This window comes from Apium graveolens, chromosome 6, assembly GCF_009905375.1.
Source record: "Apium graveolens cultivar Ventura chromosome 6, ASM990537v1, whole genome shotgun sequence".
Classification (NCBI taxonomy): Eukaryota; Viridiplantae; Streptophyta; class Magnoliopsida; order Apiales; family Apiaceae; genus Apium; species Apium graveolens.
In genome coordinates this window covers 304,067,206-304,087,371 of record NC_133652.1, presented here as the reverse complement: position 1 = coordinate 304,087,371, position 20,166 = coordinate 304,067,206, and the positions used below count along the sequence as shown (strand labels likewise).

Below are 20,166 nucleotides of genomic sequence, written 5' to 3'. Positions count from 1 at the left end.
TCTCGATAAGTCTCGCTGATTTTCAGCTCTCTCATCGACTTCTCTACCCTCTTTAAGGGTTCAGCTTGCTCATAGAACTCGACCAAGGTTGTCGTCTCACTCGCCTGGAGGCTCTTCCGGAATTTTGACCCTTCTTTCAACCCTGCAATTAAGAAATTCTTGATGGTCTCCTCACTGGCTCCCCTCACCTTGGGAACTTCGGTGTTGAACCGACGAAAGTATTCTGCCAGGGACTCCCCCTCCCTTTGCTTGATGTTGGCTAACGTGGCCACAAAAGGTGAATAGTGGAGGGTGGACTGAAATTGTCTGAAGAACAGGTCCTCCAATTGTCGCCATGTCCTTATGCTAGCAGGCCCCAACTTGGAGAACCATTGTTGGGCACTACCTCTGAGTGATGCCGCGAAGTGTCTGCAGCGGGTCATCTCTGACACCTGATAGACTTCCATCTCAGTGTTAAATTGTATAAGGTATTCCGCCGGGTCGGCTTCGCCGTTGAATAGAAGGTCGGGGTTGTGCCTAAATACCCTAGGCAGGGGGGATGATCGGATGACAGCCGTGAATGGAGAAGGGGCAGCCGAGGTTGGGGGTCCCCTCTTCTCTCGCTCAATCTCATCTAAGATCCTCCTCAGGTCTCTTACTCTAACAACTTCTCCTTCTCTGTCACCATCTGCGTTACTCGAATGGTGTGAGCCTTGAGGTTGCTCGCGGTGTCCCCCTCCTCCAGCTCGCACTTGCGACTCCTCTTCATGATTGTCTCTGCGCCTACGTCGCTCCTCCCTCCTGGGCGAGGTGTGTTGACGTCTTTCTGGAGGGGTCGCTGCACGTTCTCTTTTTGAGCCTCTCTGATCCATGGGTTCCTTCTCTTCTTTCTCCTTCTTGCAATTCTCTAACTTAAGCCTGAGGTCATGCTCTTAGCTTTTTACCCACACGGTCTAGCACGCTAGTCGACCTGGCCTCAGACGAAACTGGCTTCTGCCCCGATCTCTTAGATATCTGGCTGCCCCGCTCATCATGACCTTGGGGTATGTCTTCTTCTTCATGCGATGCCTCTTTCCTCTGCTTGGTCTCAGTTGCCGCGTCATCAAAATCGTGGATCAACCTCTTTTGAGGACCTTTGCCCTTCCAGCTACGCTGAGAGATCTTGAGGCGGCATGCCTTACGCTTGGCGTTTCGGCCCGAGCTTCTCTCTACCCGTGACATCCGGGCGTTAATCTCATTCATCTGATCGACTAGCCCTTCGAGATACGTCATGACCGCCTGCCCATCCACGGTTGCGATTGGTGGAGGTGGCGCCTGATTCTCTGGGGGCATGTGCTCGACCTCGTTCTGGTCCTTCTTCTTGCCCCCGCTTCCTAGTGTCGCCGCTTGTTTGCCTTTTTTGGTCATCCTTCTCCCTAAGATGAAAACTCCCCTCCTTCTAGCGTCAATTGTTATAGGAAGAATTTCGTATAACAGTGTTGTGGAGGTTGATGGGTGAAACAAGGATCAAGGGCGGAGGAAGGTTATGTATGGTGGTGACTGAGCTTGTATGTTGACTTCTTAAGAAAGAATAGGGTTTGTTATTTTCTATCAAGTGTCGACTCATGTCTCATACAAGTGCCTACGTACCCTATTTATAGGGATCAAGCCTTATGTAGTTCTTGGGGAATAAGTCACGTAGGCTAGGGTTAGGGTTCTCCAACCCGTGCAGCCCAAGCCCACGATAAAGTCAGGCCTTCAGCCAATTAATCACGTAAATCTCGACCGGCTCCACACGCTTCCTACAATCTTGCGGCATCTCCGCATTTCTTCCCGTAATTATAGGAATAACCCGTGTCGACCCCGAAATCTACAAGCAACTCAGTCATCTATAAATCACTTTCCGTGTTGCACACAAAATCCTTTGATACGGGCCGGCCTGGTAATCTCGACCTGCACCACCTTCCTTTTTCAATCAATAAATATAACGTGTTTTTATAAGATGTGGGCTCATGGGTCATCCGCAATTGAGCCCGGTGCCCTCACGCGGGCACCTGAGCCCATCTCTCTCTCTCATCTCTCTCTCCGTCCCCTCTCTCTCACACACACCTCTCTCTCTCCCTGTTTTTATTAATTTTTATTTTTGTGGGGGCCTGTGTCCCTGTTGACCTCTGCGTGAATTTACCATTGGGTTAGCCGGTTAGATGCAAGATTGATCAACAAAACGAAGAAGTCTTAGTACATTTATTATTAATTCATGTTTAAACATGTTAGCTAAATATAAATAGATTGACCGTAAAAGAAATTATACATTTTTTTATGTGATGTTATTTTGGAAATTAGATCAAATGTAAATTATATTTGCTTAATATATGCAAAACTGCATTGCAGAACTATTTTTGATAATGGTGGATCACTTGTATACACAAAACCTAAATCAATCATAAGCTAAATTAATAAATTTCCGCGTTTATCACGAGAAACCGTCAAAAAAATCTTGTTTTGTTTGTACCCATAAATAAAATAATAAAAAATGCCCAATATTACTAGTAAACTCTATTTGTAGATGAAATGCGGGGCCCGTGACGATCCTTCCTTCCCTCCAAAACAAAAAACATTCCCATTTTCTGTTAAGCATCAGTAGTCATGCTTGTTGCTGCTGACACTACTCAGTACTATACACACACCAATCGTACATCTCTCTCTCTCTCCCTCCCTCTCTCTCTCCCTCTCTCTCTCTCCCTCCCTCTCTCTCTCCCTCTCTCTCTCTCATCTCTCTCTCCGTCATCTCTCTCTCTCTCTCTCTCCCTCTCTCACACACACCTCTCTCTCCCTCCCCTTCCTGTTCATATATCTCTCTCTCTCCCCACTTCAAATCTCACTCTACTTTCTACACAATCATCATAATCATTCCACTCGCCACGATGATACTAATTCAGGACTCGTAAGTTCTTTCCACTCATTTCTCGTTGTTTTTTTATATTAATCCACTTGTGTTGTGATTTATGAACAATGATTATGTGAATCTCTGCGTTTAATTGTAATTTCATTACTCTGTTACATTCGTTATCTATCGTTACTTTAACTGTATACGATCTTATAACGTTTCTGACATAGCAGGCAAATGCCTGTTTACTAGGTGTGGTACCTTATGTATGAGGAACTAATTTAGTTGTTACTTTTTTTATGATGTCACAATGTATATTGAAGGAGTAAGATCATGTTAAATTAGGTGTAATTACGACTGAAGAAACAATTTAGCTGTTTATTATATTTGATGGCTTAATGTAATTAAAGGATTAAGGCACTGTTTTCATGATTAGCAATTTCCTTTTTATCAGCTCCAATTGTCGGTTTTGTATCTTGGGGTTGATCTGGTGTATTGTTATAATGTTATGTGCTCTTCAATTAGTTCTTCTATTGGTTTATTTGTTATCGTTTAATTTATTTCTTATATGTCCGGGGTGGCTTGCTGTAGCTTATTAACGGACAGACTTATCTCTCCGTGTAACTTGGTAGTACCATTGGACAGTAGTTTAAATTGGCACCGACGATTGTCTTTGGTCTTACTACACGTGTTTTGCTTTGTACGTCGTTTTTCAGGTAGGGTGGTGGGCTGGGATTTCTGAAGAAAAGAAACATCCTTATGGTCAGCTTATTCATATAAGTGCAGAGCAGGGAAGATACTTGGCAAGAAGTTATAGTCCTTGGTATGGTCAATAGCTTTGTGGCACTTCTACTCTCTGCCTTCATCTTCCACAATGATCCGTTTTTATAATAATATTTTAACTGCAGTACTGTATTCAAATTAAAGAGTCATGACGATAGTCACAATACCAAGTCATATCCTCGATACAGGATTTTTGTAGAGTTTAGTAACACTGTCTGACCTTCTTTGAAAATTGCAGAATTGTTTCTCCTACATTACATGTCAAATTGTTTGTTTGGAGTATACTTCACTTTAGTTGTAATTTCATAACTTTGTTACATTCGTTATCTATCGTTACTTCAACTGTATACGATCTTGTAACGTTTGTGGTACCTTATGTCTGAAGAACTAATTTAGTTGTTATTTTTTTACGATGTCACAATGTATATTGAAGGAGTAAGATCATGTTAAATTAGGTGTAATTACGACTGAAGAAACAATTTAGCTGTTTATTATATTTGATGGCGTAATGTAATTAAAGGATTAAGGCACTGTTTTCATGATTAGCAATTTCCTTTTTATCAGCCCCAATTGTCGGTTTTGTATCTTGGGGTTGATTTGGTGTATAGTTATGTACTCTTTAATTTGTCGGATTGTTGCCGTTTAACTTCTTTCAAATGTCTGGGGTGGCTTGTTGGCTGTAGCTTCTTAACGCGCAGACCTGCCTCTCTGTGTAATTTGGTAGTACCATTGGAAAGTAGTTGAAATTGGCACCGACGATTGTCTCTGGTTTTACTTGCACGTGTTTTGCTTTGTACATCGTTTTTCAGGTTGGGTGGGGGGCTGGGATTTCTGAAGAAAAGAAACATCCTTATGGTCAGCTTATTCATATAAGTGCAGAGGAGGGAAGATATTTGGCAAGAATTTATAGTCCTTGGTATGGTCAAGAAGTTTTACTCTATGTTCATTCTTTCACAATGATCCGTTTTCATACTAATATTTTAACTACAGTAATGTATTTAAAATTAAAGAATCATGATGCTAGTCACAATACCAAGTCATATCTGACCTTCTTGGAAATTTACAGAAACATTTCACCTACATTACATGTTAAATCAACGAATTACACTTCACTTTAGTTTGAAAGTTCATACATAAGACATTTGAGTAAACCCTTGTCGGCTTACACTTGGCCATATCACATTATTCACGCGCACTTGTACATTTTGTAACAAGCTGATCCTGTTAGTATTTATCAGATTCTTGTTGTACCAATTTCAGTTACTCTTTAACTGTTTTGTTAAAGGATTTTGGTTGGCAACTGTGTTTTGGTTTTAGGCAGCTTGCAGCAGCCAAAAAGGGAACCCCAGTATTCGAGATATATGTCACAACTGGTTTACAAGGTGAATACAAGGAGCAGGTACTTTTTGGTATACCTCCTATTCAATCTTTTCCACCAATTACAGTGGCTCTCACTCTTACATAATGGAGTATCACGAAGTACATAATCATAGACTTGCTTTCAGCTAGATTACGTACTTCCATTTTTTGCTTAAACTCTTAAAGTGGCATTAAATTGGATAAATTTAGCAAATTATATCTGTTGATTTTCACTAGTAGTGAAGAAACTAGGCAGTAGTCACAACTCACAGGTAACAATTTGTTGTAATCTACTATCTTTCTTAACAATTAACATACTCTCATATTTATGTTTTATAGGCCATCTGTATAAAGCATAAGGAAGCTTGTCACCATTCTTTGGGAACCTTAGAGCACACACGGCTAGAACTGGGTGTCTTTCCCTTGACAGCAGTAGGTAGTAAAACCGATCATGATCAGTGGGCTGAGATGATGATGATGAAATTCATGGCAGCAACTGGAAATTATATGGACGATGAGACGGTGAAGAACTTTGCAGCAAAACATCGGTCAAGTCAACACATATCTCGTGACATTGGAACTGAGTTTGTGGTGGATTCCCTCGAAGAGAAAATTGTGGCACACTTTGTCTTTACTATTGGTGACATTGTAGATAAGGTTACGAGGAATCTTGGTAAAAAAGTACTTCGGGTACCAGGAACACTGGAGAGAAAAGAATGCTTCTCCTTTTGTCTGAAATTGGAAAAGGACCAACATGTTTCTGACGACCATAACCTTGAAGTTTATCGTACTACAGACTATAGTTCCCTTGATTTTGTTGACTGCGCTGTCAGAGGGATACCCCAAGGTTTGTTTCTACTGCTGATAAATTGAACTATTTTACTGGTGAAACTATTATGTATTTAGCATGTTGTACATATTTTACAGGGGGTTATGGAAGAGGAAGATCACATGAAATTTATTTCACTTCTCGTCGGGCACAAAATCAGCAACCGCTTCTATCTCGACTAACAACATTTAACCGGATTGATGTTCCATCTTCATCTGATCCTCTAAATGGTAGTGTAATTTATTAATATTGTTTGTATTCTGTATCAGGACCTGTAATATCAATGTTTTACAGTGTTTTTGTACTTCTCATTAAGATTGGAACTTTACATCCTCTGAAGTACTAGAATTCTCTATCTGTACAGGATTATGTATTGGCTCAAATGGTTACCTCGCTTCAGAAGTCATTCAACTGAGGAGATTGTTTGGTCCTTGGCCCGAGATTGATGGCACAAAAGAAGTTTCAGAGCCTGAGTTGTGCGAATACGTTGAAGCTGTGAACTTGACCGGTGATTTTGATGTGCCAGCTGGTCAGGCAAGTCTTTACACCTCTTTATCATCTTTTTCTGTTTAATCATCAAGTGCCATGTATGTGTCTTCTTTCTGTAGTATAATAGTTTTTTTTATACGTCTCCTTTGATGTCCATATGTTTTTTCTTCAGTGTTTCAGTAATTTTAGGGATCAGACCTGTCTGTGTTTTTGATTACTTGATGCACCCACATCTATGATGCTTACACTAACATACATAACAAATGTAGCAAAGAGAACTAGATCGTGATCATCACAGACCTTGTATTGAACAGTATAAGAGCACAATCTTGATGATAGTCCAGTCAATATTTTTTAAATTAAGTTTCTGGTGTTTCTTTTTCATATTAGACTGTTTCTTCAGGAATTTGTATATCACTTTAGTTCTTTCTTTGGCTATCTTTTGTCCATCAACAAGCAGTGTTTGTTAATCTACAGGTAGTGTTTAGGGCGAAGGTTGGGGAAAAACATAAGCTTCATCCTGGAATCCTTCTTGAAGAAAGATTTGGAGCTGTATGTTGTTTCATTAAGGAGCTTGAAACTATCAATTTTATAGTACTCATTCTATTTATTTATTTTTGCTAAATTACTCATTCTAGTTTTAAAAGTTTTAGAAATTTGCAGTCCTTCATGTCATTTAATATCAGCATATGAAATCTGGTATTTTGAGCTTTCACTTGTCTTCTTTAATTTTTTGACTACATTCTGATTCTTGAGAAAATTCAGGTTGCTCGCTACAAAGGAAAAGGGAGGCTTCCTGGATTTAATAACTTTAAATTGGTCGATGTGGATGTTATTATTCTTGGGGAAGAGGTCCATTCAATTCTTCGTAACCTCAAGTTTCACTAACATCTTGTTACGAGTTTATTTAATATTTTGTAATTTCTATAATAATTACTCAGCGTGCACCTGAATTTATGTATTTACAGTGTCGCAGAGATGGATTTGCAATTGCAGTTCTTTTTTCAGCCCCCAAACATTATTTCTTGAAGTTCTTTCAGCAGCTGAGTCTGCAGAGCTTCCATGAATCTCACTAATCCAGATTTTGAAGTAAGTCAGTTTTACTTGTCAACCTATCCTAATTCAAAGCGAAGCACACTCAAAGTAAAATAAGCAACTGAAAGTTCAGATATCTTAATACTTCTATGTCAAACAATGTTTCAGCAAACCTCGTTGCCCATGCTTTGCACGAGTGTAACAAAGTTTAGTTTTACTTTCACAGTCTGCAGTATCTTCATTTGTCTTCTTGGCAGTTCAGACGACGTTTGTTGCTCTTAAGTGCCCGATGCTTCTGACTGCATTTACGATGTTGAGATTTTTGTTAATGTGGTAGATCTGCCGGAACAACAAACCTGAGTAGGGTGATTTTGTAGGGTGATATGCATATGTATGTGGTTGATTTTGGGGCATTGCACAAGTGTATGAAGTATGAGGAATAGCAGCTACATATTTATGTGATAACCATTTAATTTGTGTCTTGAAAGAGAGTGCACAGAAACCAAATATTTAAATTCTATATAAGCCACATTTCAATAATTTACAGAAAAGATTTGAGAAAATATTTTTTCTATTATTCTACTAAAGAATTCTATTTCTCACTTTTCATATTATATTATAAAGAAATTGTTTTAAAGTTCAAACTTTGCCAAAAAAATCTTATGGTAATTTTCAGCTTTCAACAACTGCATCATCAATGATTCTGTCAATATTGCCAATTTATTTACGATAAATAATACAATTTATTTACGATAAATGTGAAATTTTTACCATTGGCACATGGCCTTTTTACTTTTACAAATTGCCACTTTCTTTTCCAATACATCACAGGCTGATATGAACCAATACATATTATATAACTTTGTGGCATTCCTATGATGACCCATAAACAGCAAAACCAGAGAAGCGATTTTCAGAGCTGCAATATTCTCGCAAGCATGACAGATTAATCCGATTCATTTAGATTGGAGGCGTGCGTTTTCCCGTTGAGATGAGAGGCCATATCTAGCTCACTTAAGCATTTCACATCGCATATATTGCACCAATACTGAACCCCTCTTTCGTAGCCTGAATCTTCAATTACGGACAAGTGTCTATTCCCGCGGAGATGAAATGCCATATCAGATTTACTGGTGCATGTTACCTTACATATAGAGCACGAGTGAAATCCTTTGCCGACCTTAGCTTCTATATTTACCCGTGCTATTGTACTTGGATTTTGGTTTAGTCCACTAGAGTTTTTATCTGAACACTTTGCGGACGAGGTAATCTTGTCTTTCTCTGTCGTCTCATTTGCTTTTAGTTGTTCAGATTTTGACTTGTCTTTTGTCCCTTGAAGATGTGATTTCTGTGTTGCCTCACTCTGTAACTTCACCCGCCATAGATCACAACCAAACTTGTAGCTTGGTCCACTTCCAGATGATGATTTCTTTGGATTTTGATTAACACAACTAACCTTGTTTATTCCACTGTCAGATGACACTTTCTTCGGAACGTGATTAGGTTGTTCCGACTTAATTGTGGTACTTGAGGAATTATTTTTTATCTCCGTTTGCTTTCCTTCAATGAATTCCTGGTGAAGTGAAGTCCATGTTGTCTTGCTCTGAGTTGTTACCTGACTGATTGCACAATTCCTCTCTTTGTTCGGGGTACCAGTAGAGACTCCTTTCTTTGCCGCTGTCTGCTTTACTAATTTTAACTCCTCGCATTTCGTCCTGTGTTTTATCCCTTGAAGATGTGATTTTAAAGTTGCCTCACTCTGCGTTGTTACTTGACATACAGCACAAGTCCACTCTTTCTGGACATTCTTAAAAGCAGGAGGTACTAAAAATGCATTCTCTGTTGGATTTTCTGGCAATGCAGCATTGTTAACTTTGATATCTGCATCGACTGTTGTTGTCACCTGAGAGAAAAATGTTGCAAATATAAGAACGGTTTATGAATAAAAGCAGATGAAAAAAGGAAACAGAAAAAGTGAAAAACAAACAAGTACAGTTAACAATTTGCCTTGATAATTGTAGATAGTGCAGAAGTTCTGTAAATGTATTTTAGAGATGATGAAAGAACTCTAAAAATCAAACTTTAAACTTCACAGTGTGTTTTTAAGCTGCTTGTGAAACCTAAAGGTAAAAGGAGAGTTATAAAAATTATAGAAAAGCCACCTAATAAAATGATTATTTGGCAGAAATGAATTAATCTTTGATTGTTTGTGTGCCAAAATATTGTGAATGGCCTTATCCTGTTTCATTTGTTTGTACGTCTAGTTTGAACAAATTCAAACATATATTTTGTATATCTTTGAGAAAGTTGTATATATTGCATTATAAAAGAATTTAAATATTTTATGTTATATAAATTAGTATTATAACTATAATCCTAAGACTTAAACAAACACCTGAAGAAATTTTCCAGTGATATTAAAACAAACCCAATATGCCTCTTCTTCCAGGACTAGAGAAGTTAATAACATTAATGCCCCCGGCTTAAACAAGACAAACAAATGTGTATACAGATATAATAAAAAATATAATAATGAAAACTATTTTGAACACTGTAGCTAACTACCGGACATTTTGTAGTAAAATCATTTTCCGTCCAAAATTTTCTTCTGCCAGAAAGTTTTTCGAAACATGATATTTTCTTCTAAAAAAATGGAGGATTAGAAGACATAGATCAAACTTAATGACTGACCTCGATCTCTGCAGCTGCCGTACTTTTGTCCAAATGATCTACTGCTTTTATATCCTTTTGCGCAACTGGAGGCTCACTGATTATTTGCTGTTTTATAATGTTGCAGTACATGACATTCAAAAGGAAATGATAAATTTCTTATCACTATAAGGAAGCACTCTTAAAAATGTTAATAAAATTATAAAGGCCTGCTAACACCTAATTAAAACAACGCAGCTAGTTAAAACCTAGTTAAGCATCCACTGACATCAAACATCCCTTTTTTAAGTAAAGTCAATCACGATAATTCTATGTACTTTACGCACACATGTATTCATAAAGAATCGATCCCTCACCATTTTGTCACCAAGGGAAGAGGTGTATTTACCTGGCTACCATGATGCCAATTATTTATAACAAAAGCCCATACATATTCATAATTTTATTTTACTTCCCTTCTCTTAAGGAATGCAGAACAAGTCTAGTATCCTAGATGCTTAAGCAGATATACACCATACAGATTCATGACTTGTGTACCATTGAGATTTATGATTTAAATGTACTTTCCTTTCACATCAAATACAGAACCAATGAGGTGTCGAGAATCAAAGGTATATATACTTGTCATTGATAATTCCAAATCATAAGCTTTCATATATGAGGAGATTAGTATGTACCTTGCTAGCAAAAAGTCTCTCCAAACCCTCAGTTCCATTTTCTTTGACATATTTTTCTGCCTCTTCTAGAAAGGATTCTCTTGTAAGAGGAACATACTGCTTCTTGTTTAACATGTCAACAAGGATTTGAGGTGGTTGCATAGATAAGCATGGACGTACAATATTGTTGTAGGCAATACTAGCTCCATTGAAGCCGGGCATCACTAACCAGCAGATGGCTAATATATTTACGTAAGGCCACACGGGAACCCTGGCGTAAAGAGACAGGAAAGTGAGAATAGAAAAATGTTGCAAGGTGTCTTATTAACAATTTCAGTAATGGTTGATCTAGGAATTAAATTCCCTATAATGTATTAATATAATTTGGAATTAATCTAAATAAGGCAATAAAGTTAATCTATCTATTTGTCTAACAATGACCTTTCGAGTAGTTAAATTTGCATAATGTATCTAGCAAAAAATTTAACTCGATGCTTCACATGCTATAATGATCTAACCTATGCCCATAAACGCATAGGGGTTTTCACCATCATGAAAATATTTAAATATGTTAAAACATTTCCACCTTAAAATCAGCATAACTAGCAGTGATAAGCCTAATCAACCCATGCTTTATGACGAAGACAACCAAAATTTCTATCATTGTACTACTACAAATACGACAATTTCCATGAATTCACACTTATTATCTTTTTTGCTTGACATACAAAGTCAATTATAAAGACAAGAAATGATTACCATTCAAGGAGTTTACTAAATGTAAACTCAAAAAGAGAAATCAAAGAAAACACAATCCAATATGCAACCAACTTCCTCATGTGGAAATCAGAATTAGTCTCAATTGCCCGAATCGAAGCACATCTGTCAAACACCAAATGCAATCACAATTACACATTTAACACTACCAAGAACAACAACAAGAACAAAAATAAGCTAAATGTATCAACAGCAAAAACCAACTTATCAAACACATAAAGATACTTACAGAGGGTACCCTAGAGCAAATGAGGGCCTAAATTTAACCAAAACACAAAAATGTGATTAGCATCCACATGCATGGTTAACTACAATCATTACAATCAAAACCCAAAAATATAAACAAAAAAAACCATTTTTCAAATTAAAAAGTGGCAAAATTAAAGAAATTTACCAGGCAAGTAGCTGGAAGCATTTCAACACAAGATCAAGAAAGCCCACAAAGCCCATGTGTAGTTTGAATTCTATTCTTGGAAATTTTCTAAAGAAAGAGCAGTGATTGTGATTATTACAAAGTGATGAAGCACAGACCTTAAGAGTTAAGTAAATGAAAAGACAAGGACAAAAGTAAGTTAAAGAACCCCACAAGGCTTTTAGTTTACTTTATTTCTGTACGGTAACTTGACTGTCTATTTTGTCTTCGGACAGTACACGCGTCTTTGGCGCGTACACCCGTACACCCGTACACGCGTACACGCGTACACGCGTACACGCGTTTACTTACATGCGTGTCGGTGTTATGCAACTGCTCCCTCCGTTTCATTTTATCTGTCCGTTTCATTTTAGCAACTGCGGCCTTCGTTTCATTTTATTTGTCGCTTAACTTTTCTGCACACATTTTATCTGTCGATTTTATTTGTCGCTTGACTTTTCTGTACACATCTCAAGATGTATTGATTGCATAGTAAACAATATTATTTTTAAATTTTTTTTTGTAAATTAAAATTTAAGTTATATATTTTATTCAGATTTTTTAAAAAAAATTACTATTATTTTTAATATGCGGTCAAAATACTTGGAAATGAGTGCAGAAAAACCAAACGATTATAAAAAGAAACAGAGAGAGAAAAGAACATGTCAATCCTATTATTTTAGGAATCATGTTATGTGATATTATTATTTTATTTAAAATTTTGAATATAATATATATACTACATGTAAAATATATTACACAATATTTTATTATACGTAACATGTTTAGTTTGTAGAATATATATTCAGTTTGCGGAATATATTTTTAACAATTTTAAATAAAATAATATGCATGCTGGGCCAATCATATCTTCATTTGGACCAAAAGCCCATTCCCCTGAAGCCCATTTCCCTCTTGTCTGGCTCAGTCATATCGGACTCATTTTTGGTTACGAGCCCAAAGTTGTTAATCTTAGTATTTGTGTACGGTAACTTGACTGTGTCTATTTAGTCTTCGGACAGTACACGCGTGTTCGGTGTTTTCGGTCCGGACGTGTACATATATATTCAATCATGATTTTAATTTGGGAAATTATGGTGTCCGAAACACACTTTAAGAATGAATTTCTTTTTAATAAATTCGGAGAGTTAAGTTATACGAAGACCACCGTTTTGTTATGTTATGGAAGGTTATGCAACTAAACATTGCAAACCTATTATTTTAAATCTTTTCCCCAAATGCTGATGTGGCGTATCATAAATAGCAATTTTCCTGAATATAATATGGTACCTCATGTGCATTAATATGCGCCTATAAATTAAAACATGACATGTGTTTGCCACATCATTTGGTAAAAATTTTGTGGAAAAATTGGGGGAACCTAGTACTACTCTTTTACGAATCATGTTATGTGAATATTATTATTTTATTCAAAATTTGAATATAATATATGTACATTATGTAAAATGTTACAAAAAAATTTATTATACGAAACATATTTAATTTGGAGAATATTTGTTCACCTTTTAGAATATACAAATTCTACTTATTATTGTTTATTTTTTTAAAGTACACACATTATACTTATTAAATTTAAAAAAATTCAACAATTTTAATAAATTAGTGATATTATACGAAACATATTTAATTTGGAGAATTTTTGTTCACCTTTTAGAATATACACATTCTACTTATTATTGTTTATTTTTTTAAAGTACACACATTATACTTATTAAATTTAAAAAAAAAATCAACAATTTTAATAAATTAGTGATATTCGTAGAATATACTTCACGAAAAGCCCATAATATAAGCAGAACAAGATATAAATAACAATATGCATGTTTGGCCTGTCATATCTACACTTCATTAGGACCAAAAGCCCATTCCCCTCTTGTCTGCCATGTTTGGCAAAAGATAAGATAGTCCTCATTTTTGGTCATGAGCCCAAAATTGTAAATCTTAGTGCATGTTTGACCCGTCATATATACACTTCATCGGGACCAAAAGCCCACTCCCCTCTTGTCTGCCATGTTTGACAAAAAATAAGATCAGTCCTCATTTTTTGTCATGAGCCCAAAGTTGTAAATCTTACTCCCTCTGTTTCATTTTAATATTCGTTTGACTTTTTTGAACTCATTTCTAAGTGCTTTGACCGTATAGTTAAAATAATAATTTTTAAAAATTTTCTTTTTCTGAATAAAAATATATAACTTAAACTTTTATTTACAAAAAAAAATTAAAAATAATAACTTTTACTATACGGTCAATGCATCTTGAGATGTGTGCAGAAAAGTTAAGAGACAAATAAAATGAAACAGAGGGAGTAGTATCTTAACATTCATATTTTCATTCTTCAATTTTGTCTGTTCCTAACTATTTCTTCATTCTCCTCTTTTTCCCTTATTTTAAAATTGTCTTATTTTTATATTTCTCAATTAAAAAAAACTCCTTATTTATTCTAACTTAAATATTATGAATAAATAAATACATATTAGAATTGATAAAATTATGGGTTGTTATTTAAACTTCATTTTGATCTTTGAATTACGGAACTATCTGTTATTGATAAATTTTAAATGATATATATATGGGGTTGTTCAAATATAAACAGTCTTAAAATAAAAAACTAGAAACTTAGCACAACCCAAGACAAAACAACCCAGCCCAGCCCATTAAGATAAGTCCTTTATATTTGCATCGTAAAATTAAAATTAAAAATCAGTTACACAAAACATGAGCACAAAACTCCTCCATCACCGTCTCCAACAAAATCAACGAAAATAATCACTAAATTCAACCATCAAGACCCGAGATCTCACATCTATTCAGTCAATTTCAACATTGTTTCTCCATATACCTTCAAAACACGAGTTCACCGGAACTACTTTGCAACTGAAACGGAAGATTTTCTGCAACGAAGAACTTCAAATCAAAGTTTGTGACTAAAATCAACTCGAACATGTATATATCTCAATATTCATCACAATAATATGCATAAATTTACATATAAATTTAATTTAATGAATGCATGTTTGTATTTTAGTGATTAATATGTTTTTTTTAATTATTATTCTGTAATCTAACATATTAATCTTAAAACAGATCATATTTAGCCTTTTATTAAAGCAAAAATGGCTAGGACTAGAGGAGCTATGTTGAATTAAGTTTTAAAATGCAGGGGGATCCAGTATTATTAAGAAGTACTGGTCAATCAAAACAAACTAAAATTATAGAAATTTGTGCTTAGTGTGTGCCCATGGGCACACAACAGAAAAATAGATTTTAAAATTGTCTTATCTTTATATTTTTCAATTAAAAAAAAGCTCCTTATTTATTCTAACTTAAATATTATGAATAAATAAATACATATTATAATTGATAATATTATGGGTTGTTATTTAAACTTCATTTTGATCTTTGAATTACGTAACTATCTGTTATTGATAAATTTTAAATGATCAAATATGGATATATATATATAGGATTGTTCAAATATAAACAGCCTTAAAATAAAAATTAGAAACTTAACACAGCCCAAGACAAAACAACTCAGCCCAGCCCATTAAGGGGTCGTTTGGTTCAGAAGACGGTATGGGTTTGGAATAAGAAATCGGGTTAGGCTGGAATGGGGTTGAGAAATCATTCCTGATATTACGTGTTTGGTTCGGTGTTCAAATAAAATATGTTTCATTTAAATATTTTTGATTTATTGATTGAAATAAACTTTTAAATATTGCATATGTCGAATTTAAGTTGTTATACAACTTACAAACAAAAAACAATTAAATATAAGTGATTAAAAAATTAAAATTTTAAATTTTAATGTTAATTTATAATTTTTAAAATAAATAAAAATAAAATATTACTATTTTGTATTAATTAAAAATAAGCTTAACTTATTTAAAATTAAATATGATGTTTAAGATATATGTTTTAAGATTGTATTTAACTTTTTAAGTAATGAAATAATGAAATTTATTTTGATACCTCATGCCCCTCTCTCAAACTCATCTCCCCCATGAGGTATCAAATTTGATTCCATACGGGTATAAGGAATGTGTATCAAATTTTAAAAACAGTCAGCCAAACATCAAGTATGAGTTTGGAATGAAAGAAACTCATACCTGATACGAGAATTAGCCGAACCAAACGACCCCTAAGACAAGCCTTTATATGTGCCCCGTAAATTAAAAATTAAAAATCAGTTACACAAAACATGCGCACAAAACTCTTCCATCATCGTCTCCAACAAAATCAATGAAAATAATCACTAAATTCAACCATCAAAACCAGAGATCTCACATCTATTCAGACAATTTCAACATTATTTCTTCGTATACCTTCAAAACACGAGTTCACCGGAACTACATTGCAACCGAAACAGAAGATTTTCTGCAACGAAGAACCTCAAATCAAAGTTTGTGACTAAAATCAACTCGAACAGGTATATATCTCAATATTCATCACACTAATATGCATAAATTTAATATAAACTTAATTTGATGAATGCATGTTTGTATTTTAGTGAATTCTATGATTTTTTTTAATTATTATTCTGTAATCTAACATATTAATCTTAAAATATATCATATTTAGCCTTTTATTGAAGCAAAAATGGATAAGACTAGAGGAGCTATGTTGAATTAAGTTTTAAAATGTTCTACAGTGTTTTATTGGATAAATGATTATATTCAATAAAATTGTCGATGAAATATTAAGTGATTATTTAAGAGTATTTAGTGAATATTTAAAATAATATGCATATTAATTATTGAATAGTCTAGCGATTATTTAATAGATTGTTATTTAGATGTACTTATTTGTATTTAGTTTAGTGATTGTTAGTTTAGTGAACATGTCTAATAATGAAAATTCATCACAGTAATATGCATAAATTTATATATAAACTTAATTTGATGCATTATTGTAGTGAACATCTGTATTATAAAGTTTTGTTAAATTAGATTTGGGGATAAAATGATGGTCAGAACGAGATCAATTTAATTTGCTTTTGATATGACGAGATTTTACTATTTGTTGCGACTTTAATATTGTTAATAATTTAGTAGACTTATTGGATTTAAGGTTGTTAGACTTGAGGTTACTGCGAACAGGATCGTATATCTAAGGAGATCGTATTTGAAAGTGATTTTTCATCTATTTTGCTTTTCAACAACTGTCACAGACATTATGGACTCACGGCTGTCTGCTTGAGTAGATTGTGTTGGTTCATGTATTTCTGCAATTCCACTTGTAAAAAGTTCACAGTACTTATGTTTTGAAGACATAGTAGTATGTGTATAGAATGCTTAGTGTGATGAGTAACTGGAGTGCTACATTTTGAGCAAAATAAGTACACATGTGTCAATAGGTAACATAACTATACAAGTACAGATCACTAGACAAATTTCAGAATGTGAAGATGGTTATTGGTGTTGATGTTATTATGTTCTCGTGGTTGCTTTTTATATTAAATGTTATCGTGGTTATGTTTTGTCATAAGTTGACTTTTGCAAATTTAAAATAGTGAGTCTATGTTATTGATTGTTATGCTAAATCGTAATTATTAATTATTTTGCTAAATTTTATTATTTTTGTTTAAATGTTTGCATTAGTCGTTATATCCTTTTAAGAAGCACATACACTATTTTATTATTGACTTTTATAATATTTATTTCGGCATAAGATCTGGAACTTATTTTGTTGATTGTTGTGGTAAAATTTAATGATTTTTGCTATCAATTTTACAGGAGCTTCTACAGTAACACCACGCCGAAATTCAAGAATAAAATAATCAACTCGGCAAATAAGACGAACTACACCTGTCTTTGTTGACCTAGAAGATTCGACAGATCAACAAAAGATAATGGAACAAGGTATAACGTATTTGCTTAAAATAATTTCATATTTACATTCATTTTGTAATTCTTATAAATGATGCAATACCAAATACTCCACCAATAAGAAATAGTGATACAGTAAAGAAACAGAGGGTTTATTCAAGGCCAAATAAAAAAATTTAAGCAAACTGCAGGAATACCAGATAACAATAATGACGTATGTATTCTACACTTAATCTGTTATTTCTAATTTCCTGGATTAGTATGCATATTTTGCATTTATTCTTCATCATCCTTGTCACCTTGTGTGATACCAATAATTCAATAAAAACTATGTAGGATGAAATACCAACATAAGAAACACAAGACACTAGTCATGATGGAATTTGAAGAAGACGAGACACAAGAAAGTCAAGATCAGATGGAATTTGAACAACATGAGACACATGAAAGTGAAGATCAATTTGAAAAGTAAGAATCATACAACAAATCAAAAATGAACAAGTGGAAGAGGAGTGCAGTGAAAAAAGTAAAAAATCAGTATATTACATATGTTATTCACTAAAATATACATAGTAATCACTAAATTACACATGTTAATCACTATATTGTACATAGAAATTACTATCAATAGGGTATGGTTTCTATGGTTTAGGGCCTAGCGGCCTTAAACCCTAAACTAAGTTGTGGTTTAGGCTTTATGCCCTTTAGACCCTAAACCCTAAATCCTAAATAGATGTAATATTTATCTTAATTTCTTATTAATAAAAAGAGCTAAATATTTTTAAAACCTATTTAAGGAATTGGTGAACCCTAAAAAATTAAAAACTGTTAAATTAAATTCAATATTAAATTACACATATAAATAAATTATCAAAAATCAAACAAGACAGATAAATTAGGACATAGGAATTGTGTGTATATATATATAAATCTACATACATATACATATTTCATCATACATTTCAAAGAAGTAAACAACAACACTTGAGAGTAATACATTAATTGGTTTAGGCAATAAAATAAAATAAAAATATATCTAGTAGATCCACTGCTGAGACACAATGTAATCTTTAGTCAGTGAAATATATGGGCATACTCTAAATATGTATAAAATGTTAATTTGTTCATAAAATCTTGTGTGTCAGTGTGTTAAATTTCTATAGATTAGTTATAAAATACTAAATCATTATCCCAAATTTTTATAATGGTTACATATAATTCGTTACGAACAACAAATATAAGAAAAAACTTACATATGCATCCAAAAACTTAAATCATTATCCCAAATTTTGATAAGAAATATACTTACAATGTGCGAAATTTTCTCACCTTTTCTTTTAGACAAAATATCAAACAATTTCTTGGCACAATTTGAACTTAAAAAATAAGAAATAATTATTAATAAGGTAATATGAAATTAATATAAAGAGAGTATCATGAAGATACAGAGAAGCAGAGAAGAGAAAGTAAAATATGGAGAGAATATACAAATTTTATTTTCTTTTAGATATACAAAAGTTATATTTGAATTCTTGAATAGTGTATATAGGAATTTGAATTTTGAATTCAAAGCTTTCGGCATAAGCTTCTTCGGTTGTTTGTTTACGTGGGTTGCATGCAGGAGTGAGAAAAGCGTCAATGACATTTTTGAAATTAAACTAAGGGGTCGTTTGAGATTTCTTAAAAAATGTAACTTATGACTTAAAGTCGATAAATGTCATATAAGTTATATGAACATCGTATCTTATAAGTTATTTAGGCATTTGGATAATTTTATGTATAAGTTACTTATAAGTTGGTTATGTGTTTGGTAAATTATAACTTATAAGTTATATTTTAAAAAAAAAATACAAACTTATAATATAATAGAGTAATATATTAATATAAAATTCAAAAGACAAATTTTTGAAATAGCACTATTGAAATACAAATTACTAAAAAGGTAAATTAAAATTATAATATTTTCGTAACATAAGCATCATAATAAAGTCAAAATAAATAAACATTATGTAATAAAGTTATAAAAAAGAAACTGTTAAAATGAAGTGTTAAAAATTATGTACATTATAAGCAAACAACTTAACATATTTAAGTATTTTTCCAAATAAATAATCCTCTAAAATAAACTTAATATAAAAAATTGCACAAAATTAAACAGTAACATATATTTTGAAAAAAAATACAAGTATACAAAAAAGAAAGACAGAAGTAAAGGAAGCTCACACGAGGGTAAGACTGGGAGAAAAAAATGAAACACTCAAAGTTAGGGGTTGTTTACTTGCAGAAAATTTTTCCAGTTTCCAGTTTTCTATTTCTCATTTTTCTTGTTTTTCTTGAATTTTTATTTTCTTACAAAATTTTGGAAAACAAAGATTATGAGTTCCAAAAGTAGAGCAGTGTTTCAATAAAGAAAAATGGAAAACTTGTTTAATGTTACAGTTTTTTATTCCTGGAAAACTGAAAAA

The 20,166-nt window shown here is 33.5% G+C and overlaps 2 protein-coding genes across 2 annotated transcripts; one reads left to right on the top strand and one right to left on the bottom strand.

Annotated features, from left to right (window-relative positions):
- The first annotated feature begins 2,681 nt into the window (after nt 1-2,681).
- LOC141668666 (protein EXECUTER 1, chloroplastic-like) lies at nt 2,682-7,870 on the top strand. The gene is made up of 10 exons (XM_074475638.1): nt 2,682-2,902; nt 3,562-3,668; nt 4,946-5,027; nt 5,327-5,834; nt 5,915-6,046; nt 6,181-6,350; nt 6,783-6,857; nt 7,071-7,157; nt 7,274-7,394; nt 7,567-7,870. Exons 4-9 carry the CDS (start codon nt 5,456-5,458, stop codon nt 7,379-7,381), a joined length of 951 nt encoding a protein of 316 aa, XP_074331739.1. The 5' UTR covers nt 2,682-2,902; nt 3,562-3,668; nt 4,946-5,027; nt 5,327-5,455; the 3' UTR covers nt 7,382-7,394; nt 7,567-7,870.
- Nucleotides 7,871-8,072: 202 nt separating this feature from the next.
- Nucleotides 8,073-11,995, bottom strand: LOC141668665 (uncharacterized). The gene is made up of 6 exons (XM_074475637.1): nt 11,838-11,995; nt 11,673-11,699; nt 11,426-11,548; nt 10,688-10,937; nt 10,032-10,118; nt 8,073-9,243 (listed from the first exon to the last, which is right to left on the bottom strand). Exons 1-6 carry the CDS (start codon nt 11,891-11,893, stop codon nt 8,287-8,289), a joined length of 1,500 nt encoding a protein of 499 aa, XP_074331738.1. The 5' UTR covers nt 11,894-11,995; the 3' UTR covers nt 8,073-8,286.
- Nucleotides 11,996-20,166: the final 8,171 nt, after the last annotated feature.

What these genes read in the sequence shown, in the direction of transcription:
- LOC141668666 (XM_074475638.1), top strand. Translation starts at nt 5,456, where the DNA reads ATGATGATGATGAAATTCATGGCAGCAACTGGAAATTATATGGACGAT. An exon ending in TGTCAGAGGGATACCCCAAG is followed by an intron (nt 5,835 to 5,914) that starts GTTTGTTTCTAC and finishes CATATTTTACAG; the next exon opens with GGGGTTATGGAAGAGGAAGA. An exon ending in TTGATGTGCCAGCTGGTCAG is followed by an intron (nt 6,351 to 6,782) that starts GCAAGTCTTTAC and finishes GTTAATCTACAG; the next exon opens with GTAGTGTTTAGGGCGAAGGT.
- LOC141668665 (XM_074475637.1), bottom strand. Translation starts at nt 11,893, where the DNA reads ATGGGCTTTGTGGGCTTTCTTGATCTTGTGTTGAAATGCTTCCAGCTA. An exon ending in TGCTTCCAGCTACTTGCCTG is followed by an intron (nt 11,700 to 11,837) that starts GTAAATTTCTTT and finishes GGTTAAATTTAG; the next exon opens with GCCCTCATTTGCTCTAGGGT. An exon ending in AGAGACTTTTTGCTAGCAAG is followed by an intron (nt 10,119 to 10,687) that starts GTACATACTAAT and finishes ATTATAAAACAG; the next exon opens with CAAATAATCAGTGAGCCTCC.